Source organism: Branchiostoma belcheri, unplaced genomic scaffold (assembly GCF_001625305.1).
Source record: "Branchiostoma belcheri isolate BF01 breed outbred unplaced genomic scaffold, Haploidv18h27 scaffold42, whole genome shotgun sequence".
Lineage (NCBI taxonomy): Eukaryota > Metazoa > Chordata > Leptocardii > Amphioxiformes > Branchiostomatidae > Branchiostoma > Branchiostoma belcheri.
Genome location: NW_017804043.1, coordinates 2,074,791 through 2,097,509, shown reverse-complemented (window position 1 = coordinate 2,097,509; position 22,719 = coordinate 2,074,791). Strand labels below are relative to the sequence as shown.

At 41.1% G+C, this 22,719-nt stretch overlaps 1 protein-coding gene across 1 annotated transcript in view; it reads left to right on the top strand.

Moving 5' to 3' along the window:
• The first annotated feature begins 7,342 nt into the window (after nucleotides 1-7,342).
• LOC109478012 (polycystic kidney disease protein 1-like 2) overlaps nucleotides 7,343-22,719 on the top strand; it is a 20,195-nt gene continuing 4,818 nt past the window's right edge. Inside the window, exons 1-22 of the mRNA XM_019779463.1 lie at nucleotides 7,343-7,449; nucleotides 7,747-7,910; nucleotides 8,681-8,894; nucleotides 9,327-9,519; nucleotides 10,270-10,441; nucleotides 11,130-11,272; nucleotides 11,736-11,840; nucleotides 13,329-13,454; nucleotides 13,982-14,096; nucleotides 14,552-14,637; nucleotides 15,823-15,972; nucleotides 17,020-17,308; nucleotides 17,714-17,844; nucleotides 18,265-18,483; nucleotides 18,751-18,858; nucleotides 19,202-19,380; nucleotides 19,629-19,694; nucleotides 19,909-20,016; nucleotides 20,868-21,081; nucleotides 21,316-21,658; nucleotides 21,835-22,022; nucleotides 22,522-22,599. Of these exons, the coding sequence (XP_019635022.1) occupies nucleotides 7,385-7,449; nucleotides 7,747-7,910; nucleotides 8,681-8,894; nucleotides 9,327-9,519; nucleotides 10,270-10,441; nucleotides 11,130-11,272; nucleotides 11,736-11,840; nucleotides 13,329-13,454; nucleotides 13,982-14,096; nucleotides 14,552-14,637; nucleotides 15,823-15,972; nucleotides 17,020-17,308; nucleotides 17,714-17,844; nucleotides 18,265-18,483; nucleotides 18,751-18,858; nucleotides 19,202-19,380; nucleotides 19,629-19,694; nucleotides 19,909-20,016; nucleotides 20,868-21,081; nucleotides 21,316-21,658; nucleotides 21,835-22,022; nucleotides 22,522-22,599 (3,456 nt within the window). The 5' untranslated portion in view covers nucleotides 7,343-7,384. The remainder of the gene's footprint in view (nucleotides 7,450-7,746; nucleotides 7,911-8,680; nucleotides 8,895-9,326; nucleotides 9,520-10,269; nucleotides 10,442-11,129; nucleotides 11,273-11,735; nucleotides 11,841-13,328; nucleotides 13,455-13,981; nucleotides 14,097-14,551; nucleotides 14,638-15,822; nucleotides 15,973-17,019; nucleotides 17,309-17,713; nucleotides 17,845-18,264; nucleotides 18,484-18,750; nucleotides 18,859-19,201; nucleotides 19,381-19,628; nucleotides 19,695-19,908; nucleotides 20,017-20,867; nucleotides 21,082-21,315; nucleotides 21,659-21,834; nucleotides 22,023-22,521; nucleotides 22,600-22,719) is intronic.

The window sequence follows — 22,719 nt, the reverse complement described above, 5'->3', positions numbered from 1 at the left end:
TTTGTAGAAATTCTTGCTGCAGATATTAGATAATATACTAGTACTCAGTTCAGTTCAGTACTCCCCTATTTAATATCTGTAATATTATATAGGGGAGGGTATGATGTAAAGTGTAAATAATACATTGAATACTCCATAAACCCTATTTCCTCTATACTGTGCTGTTTATAACTTATTGACGTAGTAATAGAAAATATAAACGGAGATTGTTGTGTATTTTCTATTTCAATTTCAGACAATATTAACGAGAATATTACTGTTATGTTTCGTCACAAAAGCATTGTGACCTCGTTGCTTTTGTAACTTGGAATATCTTTTTCTTTCATTTTATTTTTCAAGGACAAGACGACACAGTGCTACAGTTTGACAACAAAGGTGTTACCACACTGGTCAGCTGGTCTATTCTGACCAAAATGACCAGGCTGTTATTCGTAATAACAGGTGAGGATGCACCAGTTCTTTTTGTTGTTGTTGTTGTTGTTAAGCAACAATATATATGTCAGGGTAGAGACTCCGATCTGTTAAAATCGGCGATTCTACCATGTAATAAAGATCCCGATTGGAGTTTCTGTCAACGGTGACTCCGATCAAGATGCCGCTAAATGTGTTAGGGTGGTTTCCTATTTACAAATAGGAATTTCAAGTTAAGTCATCGATCTTAAGTGACATGAATTAAACTTAAAACTTTCTGACTGTCTTTTAAGCGAATAACTGTACATAGTAGTTTAAAGCAGTCTGTACAGTTGTGGTACGTTATCACCCACTAATACCACAGTAATTTGACCTGTACCTAGCTTGTAAAAGCATAGACGTGGTGTAGCACAGTCAAGTTTTTTCAACTTTTATTAGTACCGTCACCAGCACAGGGGACAATACAATAGTCATTTCCACCTGAGCGAAGTGAGGAATGCCGTGTAAAGTGTCTTTCCCAAGGGCACAAGATCGGTGGCATGTCAGGACTCGAATCCGGGACATCTTGCTTCCGAGTCAAGCAGTCTACCGTTACGCCACACGACAGCACAATCCTTTCACTGCACCTGCTACGATTGCCATGAAATGAAGTTTATTCTTCCCATGTTTTCCCCAGCGCTGTTGGTGGCTGCGGCCGTCCTGGGGCTGACCCGGGCGAACCCGTGCCGCAGCGCGCCGGCTACCACCCTGACGTGCGAGGGCGGGACCAGCTCCAACGGCGACACCTGCACACTCTGCACACGGACGGGCGGCGACGACCCGCGGGAGTGCTGGGGTAAGGTGTTCTCCTTCCTTTGATCAGAATTGTTCAAATAAGCGCCTATTGCTGTTCACTTTTATTTCCGCTTGTTCAATTGATTTCAATACGTTAGATCCTATAGATAAATGCACCTACATTCTCAGGGGAGATAACCAATACAGTGTTCAAATAGGAAAATACATTAAAGAATGTTTCGATCTTAGAGAACACATGTTAGTGAATAGTTAACCTTTATTGTTACATCATACATATACATACACACATGTATTTAGCTTTGTTAGATCTTTAGTTAAGTTGTAGAAGACCATACAAAAGTCTCTGTACTTTTTTGTTGTGTCAATATAGAATCTCTATTAATAAGATACAGGCTTACAACAACAGGTTGGGTTGGATATAAATGTTGTTCCATCAACTTCCGCGGATCCGTGTACTAAAGCCGGCCGCCGCCGCATACCTGTGAAGCTGGTGTGTTGCGTAGTAACATCGATTAACTAGTTCAAGTAATATCAACGTTTTTTCTTATTGAGGAAAATGCAACAATATGCTTGATCTCTACTACGTATCAGTATAGCTGAGGCAAAACGTGCTTTTGTATAGATACAAAATTTCCTTTTTCCTACAACGTTAACTATCGTACAGTGGAACTCGCTGCCACCAACTTACAGTAGGAGCATATTCACCAGACAGCTTTAAACAATGTTTCCATATACATCTAGATGTGCAAAGGTCAGGTGTAACAGGTAGCTGAGTTGCTACCGAAGGACGGTTATACCCGTAATAGTCTAGTAGATAGAGGAGCAGGTGTGTTACACCAAAGGATGGTTATACCTGCTATACAGGTACAAATACAGAATTCGAACTGAAATATGATGATATATTGTAACAATCACATTATCCCGATACAGATCTATCCGAGCAGAAGCGCTACCTGGACATCCCTCCCAGCTACTTGGTGGACTGGTACAACCAAGTCGATTCCGTGTCGACCGCCGACGGAGCCATCGACTGCGACTATCTCACTTCGTGGCAAACTGCCGTCACACTAGTCAGGCCCTGGGACAGGCACTGGATGATCCTCGATCTGCAGACAACACACACCCTCTACGAAATAAGCATCGAAAACCACGGTTGTTTATTGTTTTTGCTCCATTTCTTCTTCTTCTTCTTCTGTTCCAAACACCAACGTCTGACCTGGCCAATGGCCTCTTTTGTTGACGTCTGTCACCATAGTAACTGGTGTTGGGTTACATAAGTTGCAATTTCATAGTAGGCATTTAGACTCCTGTCACCATATACATGTATGTGAATGCGTTTGAGAAAGAATTGACAGAGCAGACCATATCCGAGGGTAAACATAATATGCATTTGCCTTTTCTAGTTGTTTATTGCTTATTGAGAAATTAAAACCCTTTGCAGCCTCACAGCTGAATTATGAGATTTGTACATAAAAGTCGAGAGCATGTTACACTCGTTAATAATTCATTACATAACTACATTTTAAGATCATGATAATGGAGTGCGCAATAGTCTACATTTTTAAACATTTGTCTACTATATATAATTAATCTACTTTAGGATGAAATTAAAACTATAAAATGTATTTTGAAGCTGCGACACTTAGCGAATTAGAATTATTCTAAAGAAAGGGTCTTATAAAACAGGTTGGGACCTGGCGGACGTAGCTAGCTTCCTCCTAGAAACGTCCTCGGTTGACCCGTACGAATGGACATACGTGACCAACTCTGACTCCGTTCAAATCGCCACAATCTTCAGTCAGTACTTCCAGTTCAGGGGGACGGGGCGGTATTGGAAGATCACTGTTTGGACTGCCGACGGATGGAACGTCTGGTTCCACGACGTCTGCTTCTACGGACACGCAGGTTGGTAGGGTCCATGTATGATTTTTGACATTAAACCAGGTGGACTAGCTTTGCAAGTGATGTTACAAAGAAAAGCACTGAGGCGGCTTCTTCTAGAACCTAAATGACCTTAAAGTAAATATGATACTAGCATGGTAAAATTCACCTGACAAATATATGTATTGTATACCGGATAGTGTGTGAGTGAGTGAGTGTGTGAGTGAGTGAGTGAGCAAAAGTGAGTGAGAGAGAGAGAGAGTGAGTGAGAGCATCATTGTATGTTGTGTATGGGAGGGCAACTTGTAAATGTGTAGCAAGTCAATCATTTGCCCTGTGTGCCCTCCCTTCCACTTGTATACTTGTGAAGAATAATAAACAAATGACTGGTGAAACAAAGATATTTTCCCAACTTGTCTCGTGCAGTCTCGCGCGTGCCCTGCCCACATTTGCACACGGACTGTGAGTGAGTGAGTGAGTGAGTGAGTGAGTGAGTGAGTGAGTGAGTGAGTGAGTGAGTGAGCGAGCGAGCGAGTGAGTGAGTGAGTGAGTATCATTGTATGTAGTGTCTGAGAGGGCAACTTGTACATGTGTATCAAGTCAACCACTTGCTGTACACCTGTTTTTCCTCCCTTCCACTTGCTATATACTCATGAAGAATAATAAACAAATGACTATTTTCCCAACTTGTACCGTGCAGTCTCGCCCGTGCCCTGCCCACAGTTGAACACGGACTGTGCCCTGGACGGGAGCCCGCAGGTTGTGACGAGTGAGGTGGCGACGGGACAACCCTGCCACGTGTCCGTGGACATTCACGAGGGCGTCCGCAGGTGAGGTTCTGTAACATAACGTAAAATAACATAGCATAGCATAGCATAGCATAGCATAACATAGCATAGCATAGCATAGCATAGCATAGCATAGCATAGCATAACATAGCATAGCATAGCATAGCATAACGTAACGTAACGTAACGTAACGTAACGTAACATAACATAACATAACATAACAATAACTATTGTAATGCATTGCAGTAAGGATAACCCTCTCCAAGTGTCGCGTAGTGCTGAGCTGACTCTTCATGGTCTGGCGTCATTCAACTGTGATGGCCCTTATGAGGTAGGTGCAGGATGGTTCAATGCTGTAGCATTCTTAACACTCCTTAGAATTTGCAGAATTAAAGATGGAGTTTTGTTTTCGATAAACTCCAAGTGGTGAGCACTACATCTCCAGTATCTTGGTCAATGAATAAGCAATCCACCACTCCTATGGCATCACATTATTCAGACGACACAAGTGGCTTAGTGAGTAGTGGATCACGTGTTGCAGAACGTCTGTGGTGACCCCCGTCTTTGTTGAGGGATGGTTGCAATGCCCAACTGTAGACGGCCTCTTTATTACCCCATATGTTGGTAATTACAGTTCAAACTTGCTTCATAATGACTTCTACCGACACAGAAAAACTTTCGAGATAAACTTACTTCGTCTTAACCAACATGTGCATTTTGAAAACAGGCGTCCGCAATATGGATCATGCCCGGGAACGACGACTTCACGGATGTGCAGCTTGACTTGCTACCGGACCTGACAGACGTCTATCCTGACCGGCTTCACCTCGTGCTGCCGGCAAAAACCATGCCGCTGGGGACCTTCCTGTTGCAGGTATATCTTCTGAATTGATACAAACCAAGTCGAGCAGCTGGATACATTCTCTGGAACGTCAGACGTTTCAGGTAGCATCCACTGACTTTCAGAGAATTTATCCAGTTCTTTGATTTTTTTGTACTGTGTAATTTTCTACCTGGATGTCTAACCTTCAACCAGATTCTTCTTCCGAATTTCAAGTACTATTTCTACTCTTTTTGTCCCCTTTTTCTTAGCTTTTTATTTGGAAATGGCGAGACGGCAGCCGGTGTACACTTTTAATGTTACACTGACCAATTTCTGACCTCACGTGTCCCATTAGGTACTTGAATTATGAGATAAAAGACATTAGCACAGTTAAATTATCTACTGATACAAAATTCTTTTTCAAGATAGAAAAATGTTTGAGAACATCATTACATTTTGCCTCAAGTATGATTTAGCCACTGTTTTCTCACAGCTTAAAGTGACCATGGTGGCAACAGGCAGCTCCCACGTGAGTGTGGGTGTCGCGCAGACGTACGTGAGTTTCGGCTGGCTCCCCATCGCCCCTACCCTCGGCAGCGCCGCCCGGACTGTGGACGATGGGGACTTCTGGGTGAACGCGGACCAGTCGTGGGACCCTGACGGCCTCATACCCAGCAGCGATTTTACCTACACCTGGACATGCGACATTGTGTACATCCCGGACCCAACACGTGAGACTTCTTCAAAGTTTCTGATACAAAACATAAAACACTGATAAACCTTACATGTTTTCAAGATGAATGCACTACTTTATATTTAGCACCTTTAATTTGTGTAATGATTGAAATATATAAAATGTCTACATCTACGTGTGCACCTGGTCGTGTGTACTTTTCAAGACCCGACACGCGAGATTTCTTTAAAATTGCTGATAAAAAACATGTAGCAAAACCATATGTGCTCATGACAGCTCTTCTTTATATATCTATTGACATTTACCACACATGTGAAATGATACGACTACCACCTTTTCAAGAGGTGAAGTTGTCAAACCTGAGACCAGTTTGTGAGGTTCGAACCGCTCACACTGGGAAGGGCCCCTTGTATTACAATGCTTCTGCGATGGAGGTTTTGTTTTTATAAGTTTCATACATCGCTAACAAACGCCCTTTTGTGGTATATCGTGATTCTGTCACCTGTTTTACAGCTCTGGAGTGTATCGACGTCCTGGAAAACATCCTGATCCATGGCAGCTCCCGCTACAAGGTTTACACCAACTCCGAAACGGCTTCAAACGCGGAGGACGAATGCGGCAAGGAATCCGGCCATCTGGCGTCTCCAACTGACCAAGCTGAGTGGGAGGCAATCTTGCATCTCAACGACTGCGTTGGTGGTAAGAGACAATTTGTTTCTCAAAATGCCCCTTAGAAAAAACAGTACATGGCCAATGACGTTAATGCTTAGGCTAGCAGACACAGGATCGGGAGATCACGGGTTCGATTCCAAGCATTATTGCTATATTCTGTGTCTTTGTAAAGGCCCTTCACACATGCATCTGACTTTAGGTTTGGAGGCAAACGGAAATGGAGGGACTCCGACTTCTAATGCCATGCCCAAGACTCAGTCAATAGACATACTGTCCATAAGGTCTAAAAAATACTTAACTTTGAAATTTGCCTTTTAGTAAGCAAAAAATCAATGCACTAATTGTGTTAATAGCTGATTGTCATTTATTTATTTATTTCTGTCATCTTTATACAGGGTGGCCCAATAAGTGATTACACTTCTTTTCAATGGGGCCCTGTTTTACACAACACAACAAAACACAACTGTCACATACAAACAGTAAAATAGGGATACAATAAAAATGATAATGGCAATAATAATAAAGAAAAAACAGTAACTAACCAATAATATTGATAAATAATGATAATAACAAAAAGTACAAATTGTCATTTGCCACGTACTCGACTAGAGCATTCTCTTTGCACAATTGCCACGTACATCAATATTGATTTTTTTTTTACAGGTGGAGGAACTCGAACCATAGGAGTCATGGATACCGACGGTGATGGCCAGTGGTCTCTTCCGGACGGCACCCAGGTCACGTGGTCTGCTTGGGCACCTGGGTACCCGTCAGCCCCCACGGCTGACGCCTGCGCACAAGTCACATCCAGTGGCTGGTCAGACGATGTCAGCTGCAGCACACAGAATGAGTTCATCTGTGAACTGCCAATCAGTAAGACAAACTTCGAAATGATTTTATGTTACATAATGATGGAAAAGAAATCGTCATCTTTCTTTAAATTGGTTCTTCTCATACCTTCCTTTATCTGTCTATTAAACTTAATCCAATGATAATAATGTTTATTGCAAATTCCTCCTAGAAGGTTAATTGCAAATACAAGTAATTATGGACAATATAACATTAAAACAGATACCAAAATAAGTACAAAATCTGCCTAATAAAAGGTAATTGTCTGAAACTATATCTGAAGCTGTATCTGAAGGGTTTGACCTCTCTTTCGTAAACCATGAAAGACATTGTGTCCCACCTTTCCCAAAAGTTGTGGGTTTTGGGTAATTTGGCAATCTGTTCAGACTGCTCCTGAACGTCAGCCAAGTAGATATGTGACAGAGGCTTTAGGGATGTGTTTCTTTCATATCGTTCACAGGGGATGACTGCATGGTGTCTCCAGAACGCTACAGAGGAGCAGTGAATTATACCATAGAAGGACGGGACTGCCAGGCGTATGTACATGTATTTGTATTCAAAATGAGTATTTCAGACAAGTAGTAGAGGTTGTTGTTTAAAAAAAATCAGAATTTTGCAACAAAAAGAATTGCAGTACAAGAAATTTGACAACGGTGTTGAATTCCAAAATGTGATCCATTCCAAAACATGATTTGGAACACTACGAAATGGGCTGCATCTGCATTCCTAGCCTAAACGTGTTCCATTTCAAAACATGTCTGGGAATAAAACGTTTTAGAATGCAACAAAGACAATTACTCTAATGTTGAAAAATCTTCCATGTCCTTTGACAGGTGGGGTTCGGCCTCCCCGCATCTCCAGACTTTGGCATATTACACTTCAGTCCAAGAGGAGCCTGCAGTCGGGAACAAGTGCAGGGACCCGTCCGGAGATGGCGTCTGGTGCTACACCATGGACGCGGGCAAGAGATGGGAAAACTGCCCTGTGCCCTATTGTGGTCAGTTAGAACTCAATTCAAGTTCAAGTATATTTATTTTACCAGGGCATATCTCAGATCTGTGGATCTGTTTTTTCAGATATCCCTGGGCACACACATTTAAAAATACATTCATGAAAATTACAGTACAGTAATATACAAATAATTTTACAAGTACATGAACAGCTTATAGGCCCAATCAAAGTGGTCACATTATGCACTTAGTTCAATCAGTTTCTCACACTTATGTTTCAGATTGTAAGGGTGTCTATTGCAGTTGTTTCTTGATTCTTGATAAGATAAAAAGACTAATAAATGGCTAACAGATGCAAACACATAGAGACCGATCTCACGATCCACACATACAAACACCAAAGAAAGCTCACACACACACACACACACACACACACACACACACATACACACACATACACACACACACACACACACACACACACACACACAAACACACACACACACAAACACAAAGAGAGAGATAGAGGGAGAGAGAGGGAGAGAGAGGGGGAGAGAGAGTGATATATTTAAAGAAAGAAGAGGGGGTTAGGAGAGACATAGTAAGATAAATAGTATATATAGATAAATATATATTGATAGATACATAAAGATATAGTATATATATAGTTAGACAGATAGTTATAGATGAGTACAAGACGCACATACATACATATATGTGCATAATTTCAATACATCATCGTTCAGGATACATACACAAACAGCCCAATGCATGCATATTTTCCAAGTCGCGACAACCTGTTCTCTTCACCACGTAGCGCACAAAATCGGGCTGCTGGCCTGTGGCAACATCCTGGGCGTCCAGGACTCTGCCGACGCCGATCCAGACGCAGGACGGCTGCACATTGTCGGGAAATCTGACCGCCAAGTGGGCGCCATCATCAAGATCAGCGTGGCGATAGAAGCCGAGGGACGGCCTACAAAATACAGCTTCGTCAACATTCACGTCGGGACTTCTTCTCTCGACCTGTCGTAAGCTTTATTTGGTGCTACTTTCCTGTTGTGTATCTGGTTGTTAGGCATGCTTTCTTACTTATCAACAAATTCTTGTTGTCCCTGCTGCATTCCCAAACACGTTGGAATGGACCACGTTTTGGAATACAGCATAACTTGCAATCAATCAATCAATCAACCAACCAACAAATCAACCAATCAACCAATCAATCAATCAATCAATCAATTGATCAATCAACCAATCAATCAATAAATATCCTTTATTTTGACTGTCGAGCAAATTGTATTATTCCAAAATATATAACTCACTGTTCCGTACAATTGTTTCTTACCACCATGTACGGAAATTTTGTTTTCGATGTGTGTACCATGTGTGTGATAGTGGAATATGCACAGAATGAGTAAAACAATAAATTCTCAGAGGTGTAAAATTTTGATTTCGTGTTCCAGATGCAAGAGGAACTGTAACCCTGACAGCCACGTGATTTCGGAGGAGCTGCATCTTGAGTCAGACGGTAACTCAGACGGGAACGGGTACTGGACACTTGTGGAATCTCCAGACGACTTTCCCGGACTGGACTGGAGTCTGGACGTGTCGCGGGTCACTGGCAACGAAGTTAAAGTCCGCCCAGACGTCTTCTGGGTACGTTTTGGGCGGTGTTGATTCCTTTATATTTGTCTATTTGTCCGTCTTGTTTTTGGCACGACACCTACACGGTTATTGCTGAAGTCACATTTCCAACCGGGGCCCGACCGGGCTGTAATTACGAAAAATCAACTTATATCAATAGTATACGCAAATAGTTCCCATTATTAATTTTTTCCACTTTTTTATGCTTTGTTGTTTTTATAGCATACTTTTCGTTCCATAAGACTGTCCCCGGTTTGGAAATGTGACCTCAGCATATCCCAAGAACGCGTTCGGTTAGCTATCGTGCGACAATCTTTTAGACAGATGTGACCAAGCCCTTACTAGCTGACACGCTCTGTTTTTAAACTTTTAAAAAACTTTTTATTCTTTCACACATAAAGAAACACAAAATGAACCATCCAGCGTACAATACTCATGATAGTAACAGAGAAATTGATACAGAATATACTTGTAATAGTGATAATAAATTCTAAATAAATATTCAGGTATCTGTAGAACGTTTGATTATAACCATAATAAAATCAACGCAATTCAAATTCAAATGCTATTTAACAGAAATAGGAATTCTAAACTAATATGAAATGATGGCAACAAAATTCCAATATAACGATATGCTCTCATTTCAATTCTTTATTAAGATATCAAACATAACAGACAAACATGACATACAATGTTGCCTGAATGGCGTTGATATTTACAAGATAAAATGTCAAAAAATTATATGCTCTGTTTTTCACATAGGCGGCTGGGAACTACACGCTCCGGATCACAGACGGCAGCAAGATTGCCGAGTGGAGGTTCCGAGTGCCGGTGAACCCGTGGCGGAGTTCGGGGGACCCGGCCACCGAACCCTGCAGGCTCATCCCTCCGGTCGGGATATCACTGATGGATCAGTTCTGCGTCACCTGCGATGGTACGGAGTTTTATTTTTATTTTATCTTACTTATCTGAATTGCAGACATCGCAATACAATGGGTACCCGTAGCGACAGAGTGCTCGACTCGGAACCAAGAGGTCCCGGGTTCGAGTCCTGACATCTTGTTCCCTTAGGAAAGGCACTTTACACGACCTTGACTTTCCTCACTTCGCTCAGGTGAAAATGAGTATTGTATTGTCCCCTGTGTTGGTAATATAAGTTTGGTTAATATAAGTTGAAAAAAAACTTGAGTGTGCCGTCACCACGTCTTGGAATAAAAAAAAATGGGTTCCCTGGCAGTCATGGCTGATATCGGGCCCCACATGCATACAGACTGCGATGGTACGGTTTTTTTCCCTCCAAAACTAGAAATGTTCAAAACATTTAGTGATGGGATAGTAGGGCGGTTAGCCCACTGGGCACAGGATCGAGAGGTTGCGGGTTTGACTCCTTACTTCGGTTGGGGAGGTATAAAGTCTCTACCTTCCAATACCTCAAAAATTCTATGGCATTTTCAGGTAGTGTTGTGATCAGGACAATAGGCACATTTTATGTGAGATGCGAATGAAATTTGCTGTGTTGCATTCTTCAGGCGATTTCTGTAATAAAGAATGTTGGATTATTTGTGACCATGCACAGTTCCTCTGGTGAAAAATTTAAGTTTTTTTTCTGTTTTGATTCCCAGACTACGTGGATGAGTATGGACCTGTCCAAATGGAGATAAAGTACGAGTTTATACCGTCAGGAGTCCTCACACCAACAGTCGCGTTTCCTGGTGACGAGCCTCCAACAGTGATTGACTTTATCCTCAGCTTATTTACCGGCTGGGTAAGTCTACGATAATAGGTCCTGATGATGAGCAATAGAAGCCTGTCAGGAAATATATGTTCAGTGTAAAACCATAAATGTTGGTGATAGACTAGGCTCAGGATTTAAAATCTTTTATGTGGGGTCGTGTTGCGTAACAGCAGGGTGCCGGTCCCGGGTTCGAGTCCTGACATGCCACCGGCCTTGAGAAAGACACTTTACACGACTTTCCTCACTTAACTCAAGTGAAAATTAGTATTGTCCCGTCCTGCATTTGTCCTCTGCGTTGGTGGCGGCATAAAATAAGTTGATATAACTTGAGTGTGCCGTCACCATGTCTAGTCATGACATGTTGGAATATAATCGTTTGTGCTTCTAGTGGAGAAACACGAGAAGCATATATTTGATTTATCACCAATGACTTAAAACATGGTTGCACTAAGTTATCGGAAAACAATCACTCGTCACTTGTCCATCTTTCTAGGTCGGATACACGTATATGGTGGACATAGCACCAGGCACTGTCATCCTTATTCTGCGGGCGTTTAGCTTTGACGGCCGGTACACAGAGGTCCACCTAGCACCTATCGTGGTGAGTACAACCTTTACCAAATTTTAAAGTTAAAACTTTTGGTCCAACACAAAAATTCTCTCACCTAGAGCTTTCGACCAGTCACTCTGGTCTTCCTCAGTAGACTGACCCAGTGAGGCTTGTCACGTGCCTTCTTTGAAGCTGTAACTTTAAACATGTAACTACCAACACAGATGAACTTTCATGATACATGTAGTATAACCTTTATCAAATTTGTCATGAAAGTTCATCCGTGTTGGTAGTTACATGCCTTTGTTTAAAGTTAAAACTTCTGTTCCAACACAAAGAATTGTTCTCACCTAGAACTTTCGATCAGTCACTCTGGTCTTCTTCAAAAGACTGACCCAGTAAGACTTGCCTCTTGGCTTCTATGAAATGTGACGTCAACACTGGGTCATATTGCCGTTACTCTTGTATATACGGACGCTCATTTGTTGTTTTGTCATTGTCATACCTGTATTTTGTATTCTATGTCAGTGGTGTGATTAATATTAGCTTCGGCTAGAGTTTCCACCTCTGTGTCTTGTACCATGTCTTGTACTTTGTTGTTTCAATAAATAAAATTAAAAAAAAAAACACTGGGTCAAAGGTATCTGGTAAACGATGTCGGCCCCCGTCGCGGTTGAGGGATGGGTGAATGGCCGATTCTTACCCGCTTTCATATGATGTAACACAGTTACAGATCGAGTTGAAGTAAAGGCTCAAACAAACAAACAAACAAACAAACAAACAAACAAAATTAATATGATCACCAACACTGATGGAAAATGCATGTTTTGTATTTCAGATCTCTCCTCCTACCCTGGCCCAGTTGTCTGCGTACATGCTGGGTCTGTATGCTGACGGAGAGGGCACGTTCTACACCTCGCTCATGGTGGGTGCGACAGAGGACGCCTACCTTTCGGCCGTCACTGTTTCTGGCGTCATCGGCGTCCTAGCGGACAGCGGAGTGGACGTCCAAGAGGTGCGAAGACGCCAAATATCTAATACTTTAGATAACATATGCCATGAAAACAGTTACTCAAGCAACTGGATATGATTTATGAATTTGACTGTTCCCAAAATCATATCCAGATGCTTGAGTAACTTTTTTTTGGAGTATCTTATTACTATAGTACCTGGATGTATAACCTTCACCGACGTTTAAATAAGATAACTTATTACGAATTCCAAATTGCAAGTGTACAGCTGAAATAAATAACGGTTAAAGGAATAATAAACATAAAATCAACATAGAGTGGATTGAAACGCATCATTTGGAACCCAATAGATACCTAATCATATACCGAAAATCAAAGAAATTCATCAAGCGTACCACATTTGGCGATACTGCTACAACCTTGTTAAAGCCTCTTTTCACATGGTGTAGTCAGCCCCAATCCTTCCCTACTTATAATGTTGGTACACACATGTATATATCCAATAACACTAAATGTACCTATTCTTACCGCTAAGCATTGTGATGTATGTTTAATACCTTTACAGTTGATAACGGAGACTATTGAAAACATGAACCAAGTGCCTCTAGATGACATCGAGAGCGTGATGGGAGTCGCGTCTGTGCTGCTGCTTGTCACACCCTTCCCAGATCAACTGACGCCCGAATCCACGGTAATTCTTACCGTATTTTCTACTTTTCACCAGTGTTGATTAAGTTTGCTGCTATCTGCGTAAGATTTAACGATAGTTTGTAGTCTCCATGCAGATTCCCTCGGGTGTAAGGCAGTATCAAATTGGTCAGGCAGTATTCATTTGCCCTACAACATTTTTCCAGATCCCAGATGACTAACGTCACATTTATGTAATTTCCCTGTGTTTATTCTTGTATCCATAAAATGTAAAAAGGTAACGCAATTCAGGTGTACTATTGTATTGTGTATTGCTATGTTGATTGATTTCAATAAAACTAAAATTGAAGAACGGCTGACATTACAATCAATAATCATAGAGCGTACACGTATCTTACATAATTTCCGAGTCACATTCAAGACAATGATCATCGATGTTTTTTTTCCAAATAATCTTTATTGTAATTTCAAAGAATAAAGACAAAGGACAAGTTCACATACAAGAAAATAAATACCCAGAGACATTTTGCAAACAATACATCAGTCTTGATCATCGATGTTTGTGTTCAGGTCTCTGCTGCGTCTGCCCTCAAGTCAGCATTTGTGGCCCTCAGAGCGCTGTCAGGGGACAGTAGCGAACTGTCTGTCGGTGCTGTGAACAGAGCTGCCGGATCTATGTTCTCAGGTACACTGAATGACTGAGAGATTGAATGAAATATTGAACGAATGAATGAATGAATGAATGAATCAAGGAATGAATCAAGGAATCAAGGAATGAATCAAGGAATCAAGGAATGAATCAAGGAATCAAGGAATGAATCAAGGAATGAATAAATCAAGGAATGAATCAAGGAATGAATGAATCAAGGAATGAATGAATCAAGGAATAGGTAGGAGTATTAATAACAGTGAAATTCTAGTGTCATATTTTATCAATTATAACATAAAACATAATCTGGGAATTGTTTGCAAGAAAATCCAAAAGTAAGAATAATTGGAAAAAACAGGAATAACTTTAATGACCTGAGAATATATTTATATACATAAGAAATGCAATCAAAATTAATCATAATAACAAACCATAAATATAATAATTTTTACATGGTAAAGTCTCATGCACAAGTGCACATTTGTTCCCAGCGGTGGGGAATGTGTTCACGTCTTCCCAGACCAAGGCATTGGCAGAGCGAGAGGCAGGAATCAGCAACTCTGTCACTTTAGAAGCGGTACGTTCTTTTGATGATAATGGTTTATTTGCTCATACATACATACATACATACATGTACATAAACTAACATGTCAAACACATCTCGCAGCCCATAGGCTGAATTGGGGTGTTAACATTTACAAAACGAGGCTCAGGTTTTAAAAAGCTAGAATATCGGAATTTAAGACATAAAGGTAACAAGTCGTCATATCATGTATTAAAATAGAACTTAGAAATAAATCTCACATATTAAAAACAACTCTCAATACAAATGTAAAATGAAGGTTAATATATAAAGGACATGTAAACTCTAGCAAAAACGGTATGAGTTCTTCAAACTCAATAAGTCTTGGGCTTGTATAATGGTCCCTTTTTAAATTAATATAAAATTGATTTTCCAAACTGTGCCGCATGCAGAGAGAGTATGGCAAGCAAAAATTGTCACTGTCAAAAATAGTGAATGCTATTTGAAACGTCTGATAGTTTTAAAAATGTATCCAGTTGCTATAATAGTAAATTGCTGTTATTACCTGAATGTATAACATTTATCGACGAATACAAAATTAAAAAGTTGTATTGTTGTAATTTAGCAAATAAAATCCAACACTCTACACTAAGTGTTGGCTGCTCTATTGTTTTTTTTCTTTAGTAATGTGTTTCTCATGATCTTACAGAGCAAGAATGCCACAACTATCGGGTTCGAAGGGCTTGACGTGCTTGATGACATCATGCTGAACGCCTTGATGCCTGAGTTCAATGAGACAAAAGATCAGGAGATGTTTGCGGATTTTTACACCTCACAGGTGTGTGTGTGTGGGGGGGGGGTATACAGTTGCCATCAAATTTACCAAAAAGATTCTGCCTCATGCAATCTTACTGTACTATAACTAAGAAATAAACACGTACATTTACCTTCGTAGAAAGGAAACATTGTTTTGCTCCGTTTCCGTCCCTTCTTCTTCTCCAAACAAGGTCAATGACCTGGACCAGACGGCTGTCACCATAGTAACTGGTGCTGTAGCAGACACCTGTTACCTATTAGATCACACAGATCCGTGCAAACTTTTACGTTTGACATTTTAAAAGTCCCGGCCTATGTATTCAAGAATAATCTTGTATAATGGTCTCAACAATAATCTTGCAGATTGAAGAAAAGTAAGTCCGATAATCATGAATCTTAATATTTGTAATCGTCTATTGCCAGGTGCATATCAGGATTCAGCGACAAAACCGGACCATCCGAGAAGAGCGGGTGTACCAGGTAGGCGGAGTGAGTGACTGTCTCATACGGGTGCCGTCTCTCCCGCCACTCATCGGAAATCAGTGCCCTCCTGGAGAAACCGTTGGAGTACAGGTGACTATGCTTAGCCTGCACTTGTGAAAAAGCAACAAGACATCCATACTCTTTCGTTAAACTAGATTTTACTGCCCGTTCTTTAACAATCAAATATCACAAACTATTTGCATTTTGCATATTGTATGTATCAATATTGCCCATGCCATTATTCCAGTAGTATTAGTTAGATTTTAGGCCTTCCTTCTATTTTCATTTTTCCTATAGTCCTTGTGCATTTCCTGCTCTCAATAAATAAGTAAATAAATGAAACGAAATAAAAATAAATAACATATAAAAGAAATAAATGAAAGAAATTTCTCTGACATTTTAGTGTGATAGTACATTGGTTGGTTGCTTGATTCATTTATTGATTGATTGATTGATTGATTATGAATTCCCTTCACCACAGTTCTATGAGTCCAATTTCAACCCGTTCGAGTACTCCAACAATTCCAATGAGGTCCAGAGCGACATCCCCGGGCTGAGTGTGAAATGTGGAAACCAAACACTTCAAGTTTCCGACCTGGGAGAGCCGATAGACATCCTCACTCGGAGAGAGAACACAAGCTTGGACGACTTCATGTTCATCTTCAAACGCGCCGCACCACTCGGAGAACTATCGGTACGTCAATTCTACTTGGAATGTTTTCTCCTTAAAATGATTTTAACAACAAATCTATTTCAGTATCAGGCTTTAAGTGTTAAGTAACTTGGGTGTTGTGGTCTTCGTCATTTCGCCTCATCAAGCAGAAGAGGGCTTCTCGTGAATCTATTGTAACAACCGAGTAGACTGAATAGCAGTGCTATTTTCTCAGTATGGCTCTTTGGCCTCCTGCTATTCTGCCTGCCAATCTTCCACCAACTTGGCCGGACACAAAACACACAAACCCACAACACAGTCACTCAAAACAATACGTCCGTATCCGTGTTGAAAGGAAAAAATACAGGGTCATATCATTAGGAATCAGGACGACTCGGACCATTACCAACTCGGCCCATCGCTAATCTGGTCATATCAATGCTGTCGGCAATAATCTAATTTTCCCTTCTTGTTTCTGTTCACAGACGTTCCTGTTCTTCGCCAAGACGAGCAGATCGTCTTTCGGGATCCTTGTAGAGTTCAACAGTACCCTCTTCCCCCAACCTGTCACATTGGTCCTGAGCAAACACGTGCAACCTACAACAGACCAGTACAACTGGACAGCTACACTGCCTGTGCCGGATGACCAACTGTTCTCTATAAAGTGGGTAAACGGCACGTACCTGACTGCCGACCCTTACTTGTGGCACCTTTCGGAGGATGAGATGGACATCACTGACGGAGACGTAGAGAACATGACCAAGTACTACGTCGGTACGTTACTGTGTATAAAATAACTCTATACTGTGTAAAAAAATTATTCCATTTTTCTTTGTACGTGAAGATACTATGTTTGTCAGTTTGTGTTTCTGTATACTTTTGGTCTGTAATAACTCAAAAAGTTATAGATTGGTTGTTATGGGATTTGGTCTTTTTTGGTATTGTGGATTGGTCGTAGGAAGACAAAGGGCAATGTTGACTTTGGGCCTCCCAGTGGCTTCTATTGTTTTACATGAAAACAAATTAGACAATGCTTTCACATTAAAAGAAGTACATTGTAGTTCATCTGACGTGAATGTGGCACTAAAATATAAAAGAAACATATTTCTCTCAAGCAGATTAAATTGGAAGAAGACCAAAGAAAGTCTCGTCATATTTTGCACATGTGTTTCGTAACAGGAGTCCAGTTTGGCTCGGATCTGGACGTAGGAAGTGGAGTGGTTGTCAACTTTACACTGTCCGTATTCGAGACGACCTGCGTTTACTTCGCTGAGGAGCCTGTCCATCTGTGGCAAGGCGACGGCTGCAGTGTAAGTACCCACCAACTGCGAGGATAATTTTATATTCTAGACGTTTGTCATTTTCACACCAAGGTTGAATGCATTGCAAACTATTCCATCTTACATTGCATATATTTCATTCTTGCTGTATTTCTTTTTATTATCTTTATATTACTATTTGCACTTATTAGTAGTATTGTAGTATTTAAGTTGTAGTATTAGTAGTTGTAGTATCAGTGAATGAGCATTGCGGAGATTTTAGGTTTTCTTTATATTTCCTTCTTCTTTTCTCATTGTGCATTTTCTAAGTAGCAGGCAAGGTAGAGAAACTGAGTTTCTGTTGCCTACTCCTTACAGTTTCCCTGTTCTTTTTAAATCTGTGAAGTCGAATAAAATAAAAGAATAAAACATCTTCCATTTTTTTTTAAATTTTCGTACCTTGATTTCCAGACTGGAGTGATGTCCAACCTGACACACATGCACTGTCGGTGCGACCATCTCACCAAGTTCTCCGGCTTCGTGGCGCCCAACCCGCTCAACATCCAGGAGGCCCTCTCTGCCAACATCTTAGAGAACCCCGCGGGACTCATCTTGGTACTGGCGGTGTTCGGGTCATACCTGCTTCTCCTCCTGTTTACAAGGAAGGCAGATAGAAAGGATCTAACCAAGGTAAAACGTATTTGACTAGTCATAGATTCGTCAGAAGGATTACGGATGAGACTAACCAGTAACAGCTTACCGGTTTTTATTACAAAGTCTTCACCAGAAATCTATAGTGTATAAAGTATTGCACTAGTACGAATCGAACAATACGCCACAGACCACTGGCTATCTGTGTATCCCTCGTTGTCTTTCATTCACAGTTAGCTAGTTAATAGATAAAGCTGTGTGATAAAGCTATATATGGTTACTAACGAAACTTTTCTTTCTATCTAGGTTGGTGTCGGGATTCTACCAGGTCACAGACTGAATCCCCGCAAAGACTGCCAGTATGTGATCACAGTGTACACGGGCTTCAAAGGCAATGCCGGAACAACCGCAGAGGTAGGATCTCTTCAGATGCACCTGAAACATTTTGTCATGAGGGTTAATTAATCTGTACATTGTCCATGTGTTCTTCTCAGACTCAATTACATGTGTGTATCTGATGTATCTACATCAAGTAAGAAAAATTGCAGATTTGTTTTATGTATCCATTTCTTTAGCTGACACATATAGCCAAGATTGCCAAGGTTGCCCAAGTAGCCAAGGTTGCACAAGGTTGCCCGAGTTGTGAACATTGGGAGATATAGGTACAATATGGCGTACATAATTAGTAGGTTCCTATGCCTAAGTTGAGAATACAATCATTGATACATCATGACATATTTGTCGTCATGTATCGCAGATTACAATCGTCCTGAACGGGTTTAAGGAGTGCAGTCCGCCCATCACACTCAGGGACCCCAAGAGGTTTCTGTTCGAACAGGGCAGCGTGGATTCTTTCCTGGTGTCCACAGAACAGCCGCTGGGAGGTCTGACCCACGTGAACGTGTTTCACAACAACGCTGGGTACAGCCCATCATGGTGAGGCTGGAGATATACCCTGTTCTAATGTTTCTTAGATTTTAGTGTTTTACACACTGTAGACCACACGTCGTCATTTTCGACTTTGCTCTTCAAGGCATGGATATGCACTAAAGATTATCATAAATATCCGCCCTATACATGTATCTTTCATGTAATTGCTTTAATCTTTTATCACAAAACACATATTTGAGAAGAAACGAAGCAAACAATAACAGAATGACTTATTGCATTATTTTCAATAACAGGTTCCTTAACCAGATCATTGTAGTCAACAGAGGGACCAATGAAACAACATATTTCCTCTCTAACAGGTAAGCCAAGGAAGACTTTCTGTATCTTGAATTTCGTGAACAAAAACGCCCCATAATTTTGGTTAAAGGGAAATATAGTTTGTGTCACGGCCACAGTAACCAAACAAACCTAAAGGGAGAAGTTGTTAAAATCCTCTGTATTGTAGACCTTTGTGTCTTATTGCGCTTTTTTTTATCTTGTCTTCTCTTAACTTCAAATATGTGTGCATTTCAGGTGGTTTTCTATCGATGAAGATGACGGAAAGATCGACCGCATCATCCCATCAGCGTCGCTGGAAGAAATGACGGAGTTCCGCAACGTTTTCCTGGCCAAGAGCTCCAGGTAATCACACTCACTCCCTCACCGGGTCGAGCTTCCCACGGTTCCAATGACAGCTCTCCATCTGTTCCTATCCTTCATTTCTACCATTGATATAGTTCCTTACTGGACGACCTCGACTTCTTTTTCCATGTGTGGGTTCCCATAGTAATAACTGGTGTATGATTTCATCCTCACTTCTGTAGCAGTGTCCGATGAACCTCGTTTTCTCATTGTTATTTAGGTAATCACCGGCATCGAAAGCATGAAAGGAACACATATAATGGACAAACGACAGTATGAGTGATGTTATCATTATGTTTATTTTAGCAGAAGGAAAACATGTTGTTTTTGCCTAGTTTCTTCTTCTTCTTTAAACGCATTTATAAAGTCAATGGCCTAGACCAGACGGCTGTCACCTTGGTAACTTGTGCTGTAACAGACACCGTGTGGTGTTGGATTACATTATGTAGCAAGTTGGTCGGATTGGTCGCCATATGTATGAATTGTTTTAGTAAGAATAAACAGAGCAGTAGGTTGTCGGGTCTAGACCATAAAGGTAAAGATAATGCTTTTGCTTTGCAAATGTCACATTTCTAGTAACTGTTATGTTCTTCTGTGGTATTTGATATTTGAAAACCTATGTCTGCTATTTCCTGTTGTAAAGTGAATGGTGTTTTATATTTATATTTATATTTTACATATTTGTATATAGTGTGTTTCTGTGTAACTGTCCTGTTTTGTTTTAACCAATTGTAAAAATCGAATACACAATTCAGGGGTGCATTAGCATTCCCTGCTTTTGTACGATTTTGTTGGATTGAATAAATTGAAATTGAATTCAATACTAATTGATACTAACCGATGCCGATCAGGGACATGAGTGACGGCCACCTGTGGTTCTCCATTGCCGGCCGCCCTGCCCGGAGTCCCTTCACCCGAGTCCAGCGCCTGTCCTGCTGCCTGACGCTGCTCTACAGCACCATGGTCACCAACATCATGTTCTTCGGCCGCGGGGACGACTTCGACCCGCCGGAGCCGCTCAGGATTGCCGGTGTGGAGATCGACCCTCCAATATCTCTCCCTCAGGTACGGAACAACGCGCAATTATTACATATTCCAAAATTGGCCTTAAATTTAAAATGCTTACTAGTATTCTAAGAAAATCTCATTTTTTGCTTGTTTCGCATAACCTGTAAACCACCTTTCGACGTAACGCACCAGTGAGGTTTGTACAGTAAGTACAATCTGCGTAATACAAGGCCATAAGGTTTGATTGCTAGCAAACGACCATGTACACAATACTTGTTTTTGCTTTCTCAGTTGATGATCAGCATACAGAGTGCAGCTATCATCCTTCCTGTCAACCTTCTCATCGTCTTCTTCTTCCGCAACTCTGGTAAGAGACCCAAAACAAACGCCAGAAGCAAGAACGCGGAATCCAAAACAATTGACGGTAGCGTTAACTATTCCAAGAACACTCCAAGGAGCAAGGAAGCTCTTCCTCCGAATATCCGAAGCACACCCTCCGATTATTGTCCGACCAACAGACCGACCGTTGGTTTGAAGATCAGGAGAGAGGACGCTGTGCGACCGGCAGTGGAAGTTCCTGACGAGAAAGATGTTTCTGAGAAGTCGACTATTCCTTGGTGGACTGTGTACTTTGGTGAGTAGCAAATCTTGGACTGACTGGATTGGATCAATTCAAATCAAAGCCTTACACGAAACATCCGCCAAATGTTGACCATTCACTCTACAAACCATCCTTATTTTTGTTCTAATTAGTTAATTTGTCTACCTGGCACATTGATCTTCACATAAGTACAACCGGATATATTGCAGGTTGGCTGCTTGTGTGGTCGGCGAGTTTCGTGGCGGCGTTCTTCACAGTTCTCTACACGTTAAGTTTCGGCAGGGCGAAGGCAGAGGCCTGGGTTTTCACCTTCGTCACGTCATTCTTCACCGACCTGTTCCTGGTGCAGCCCTTCAAACTCATGCTGGTCGCCATGCTGTTTGCTTTGTTGGTCAGGGTAAGATATTAGAGCTACAGTTTTTTTTCTGTGATTCGAGAACAGTGTATAACATGCATTTAAAAAGGTACAAGATGGCTGGTACTTTGTGTCCGATGATTTTAGGAAGGCTGTCCTCTGCAGGCCCTCATGTGGTTGTACAGCACGATCCTTGACCTGTAAGTCCTATGGCAGGATGGGCATGAGAAACTGTACATAGTAAAAAAGAACATATCAGCTCTTAATTAATACAATCCGGTTTATCTGAATGATATATTAATGGCATACATGTAAGCAAGGGCGTCATAGATGTCAGTAATAACAGATTCCAATAAAAGCAATAACAATCAAACCCTACAAAAAGAAAACGTAGTAACTAATTTATAGTTGATCGGACAGTTGTTGCTTGTACTTCAATTTTACTTTGACACTGCAATTAGCCTTCGGGCATGATTTTGGAAATGAAAAAATTAATAAACATTAACGATGAACAGCTCTTCTGTATGTTTGTTGAACTTAGAAACCCGTGGAGGACGAAAATCCGCAACCCGCGCCGGTGGAAGAGGATGAGGAGTATCTACAGACCGATGTTGAGGAGGTAATATATTATCGTGCATATATCTGCTATTGTTCCTAGTTTAAGTTTTAATTCTTCATTCTTTGAGACACACACACAGAGAGAGAGAGAGAGAGAGAGAGAGAGAGATCTAGAGAGATA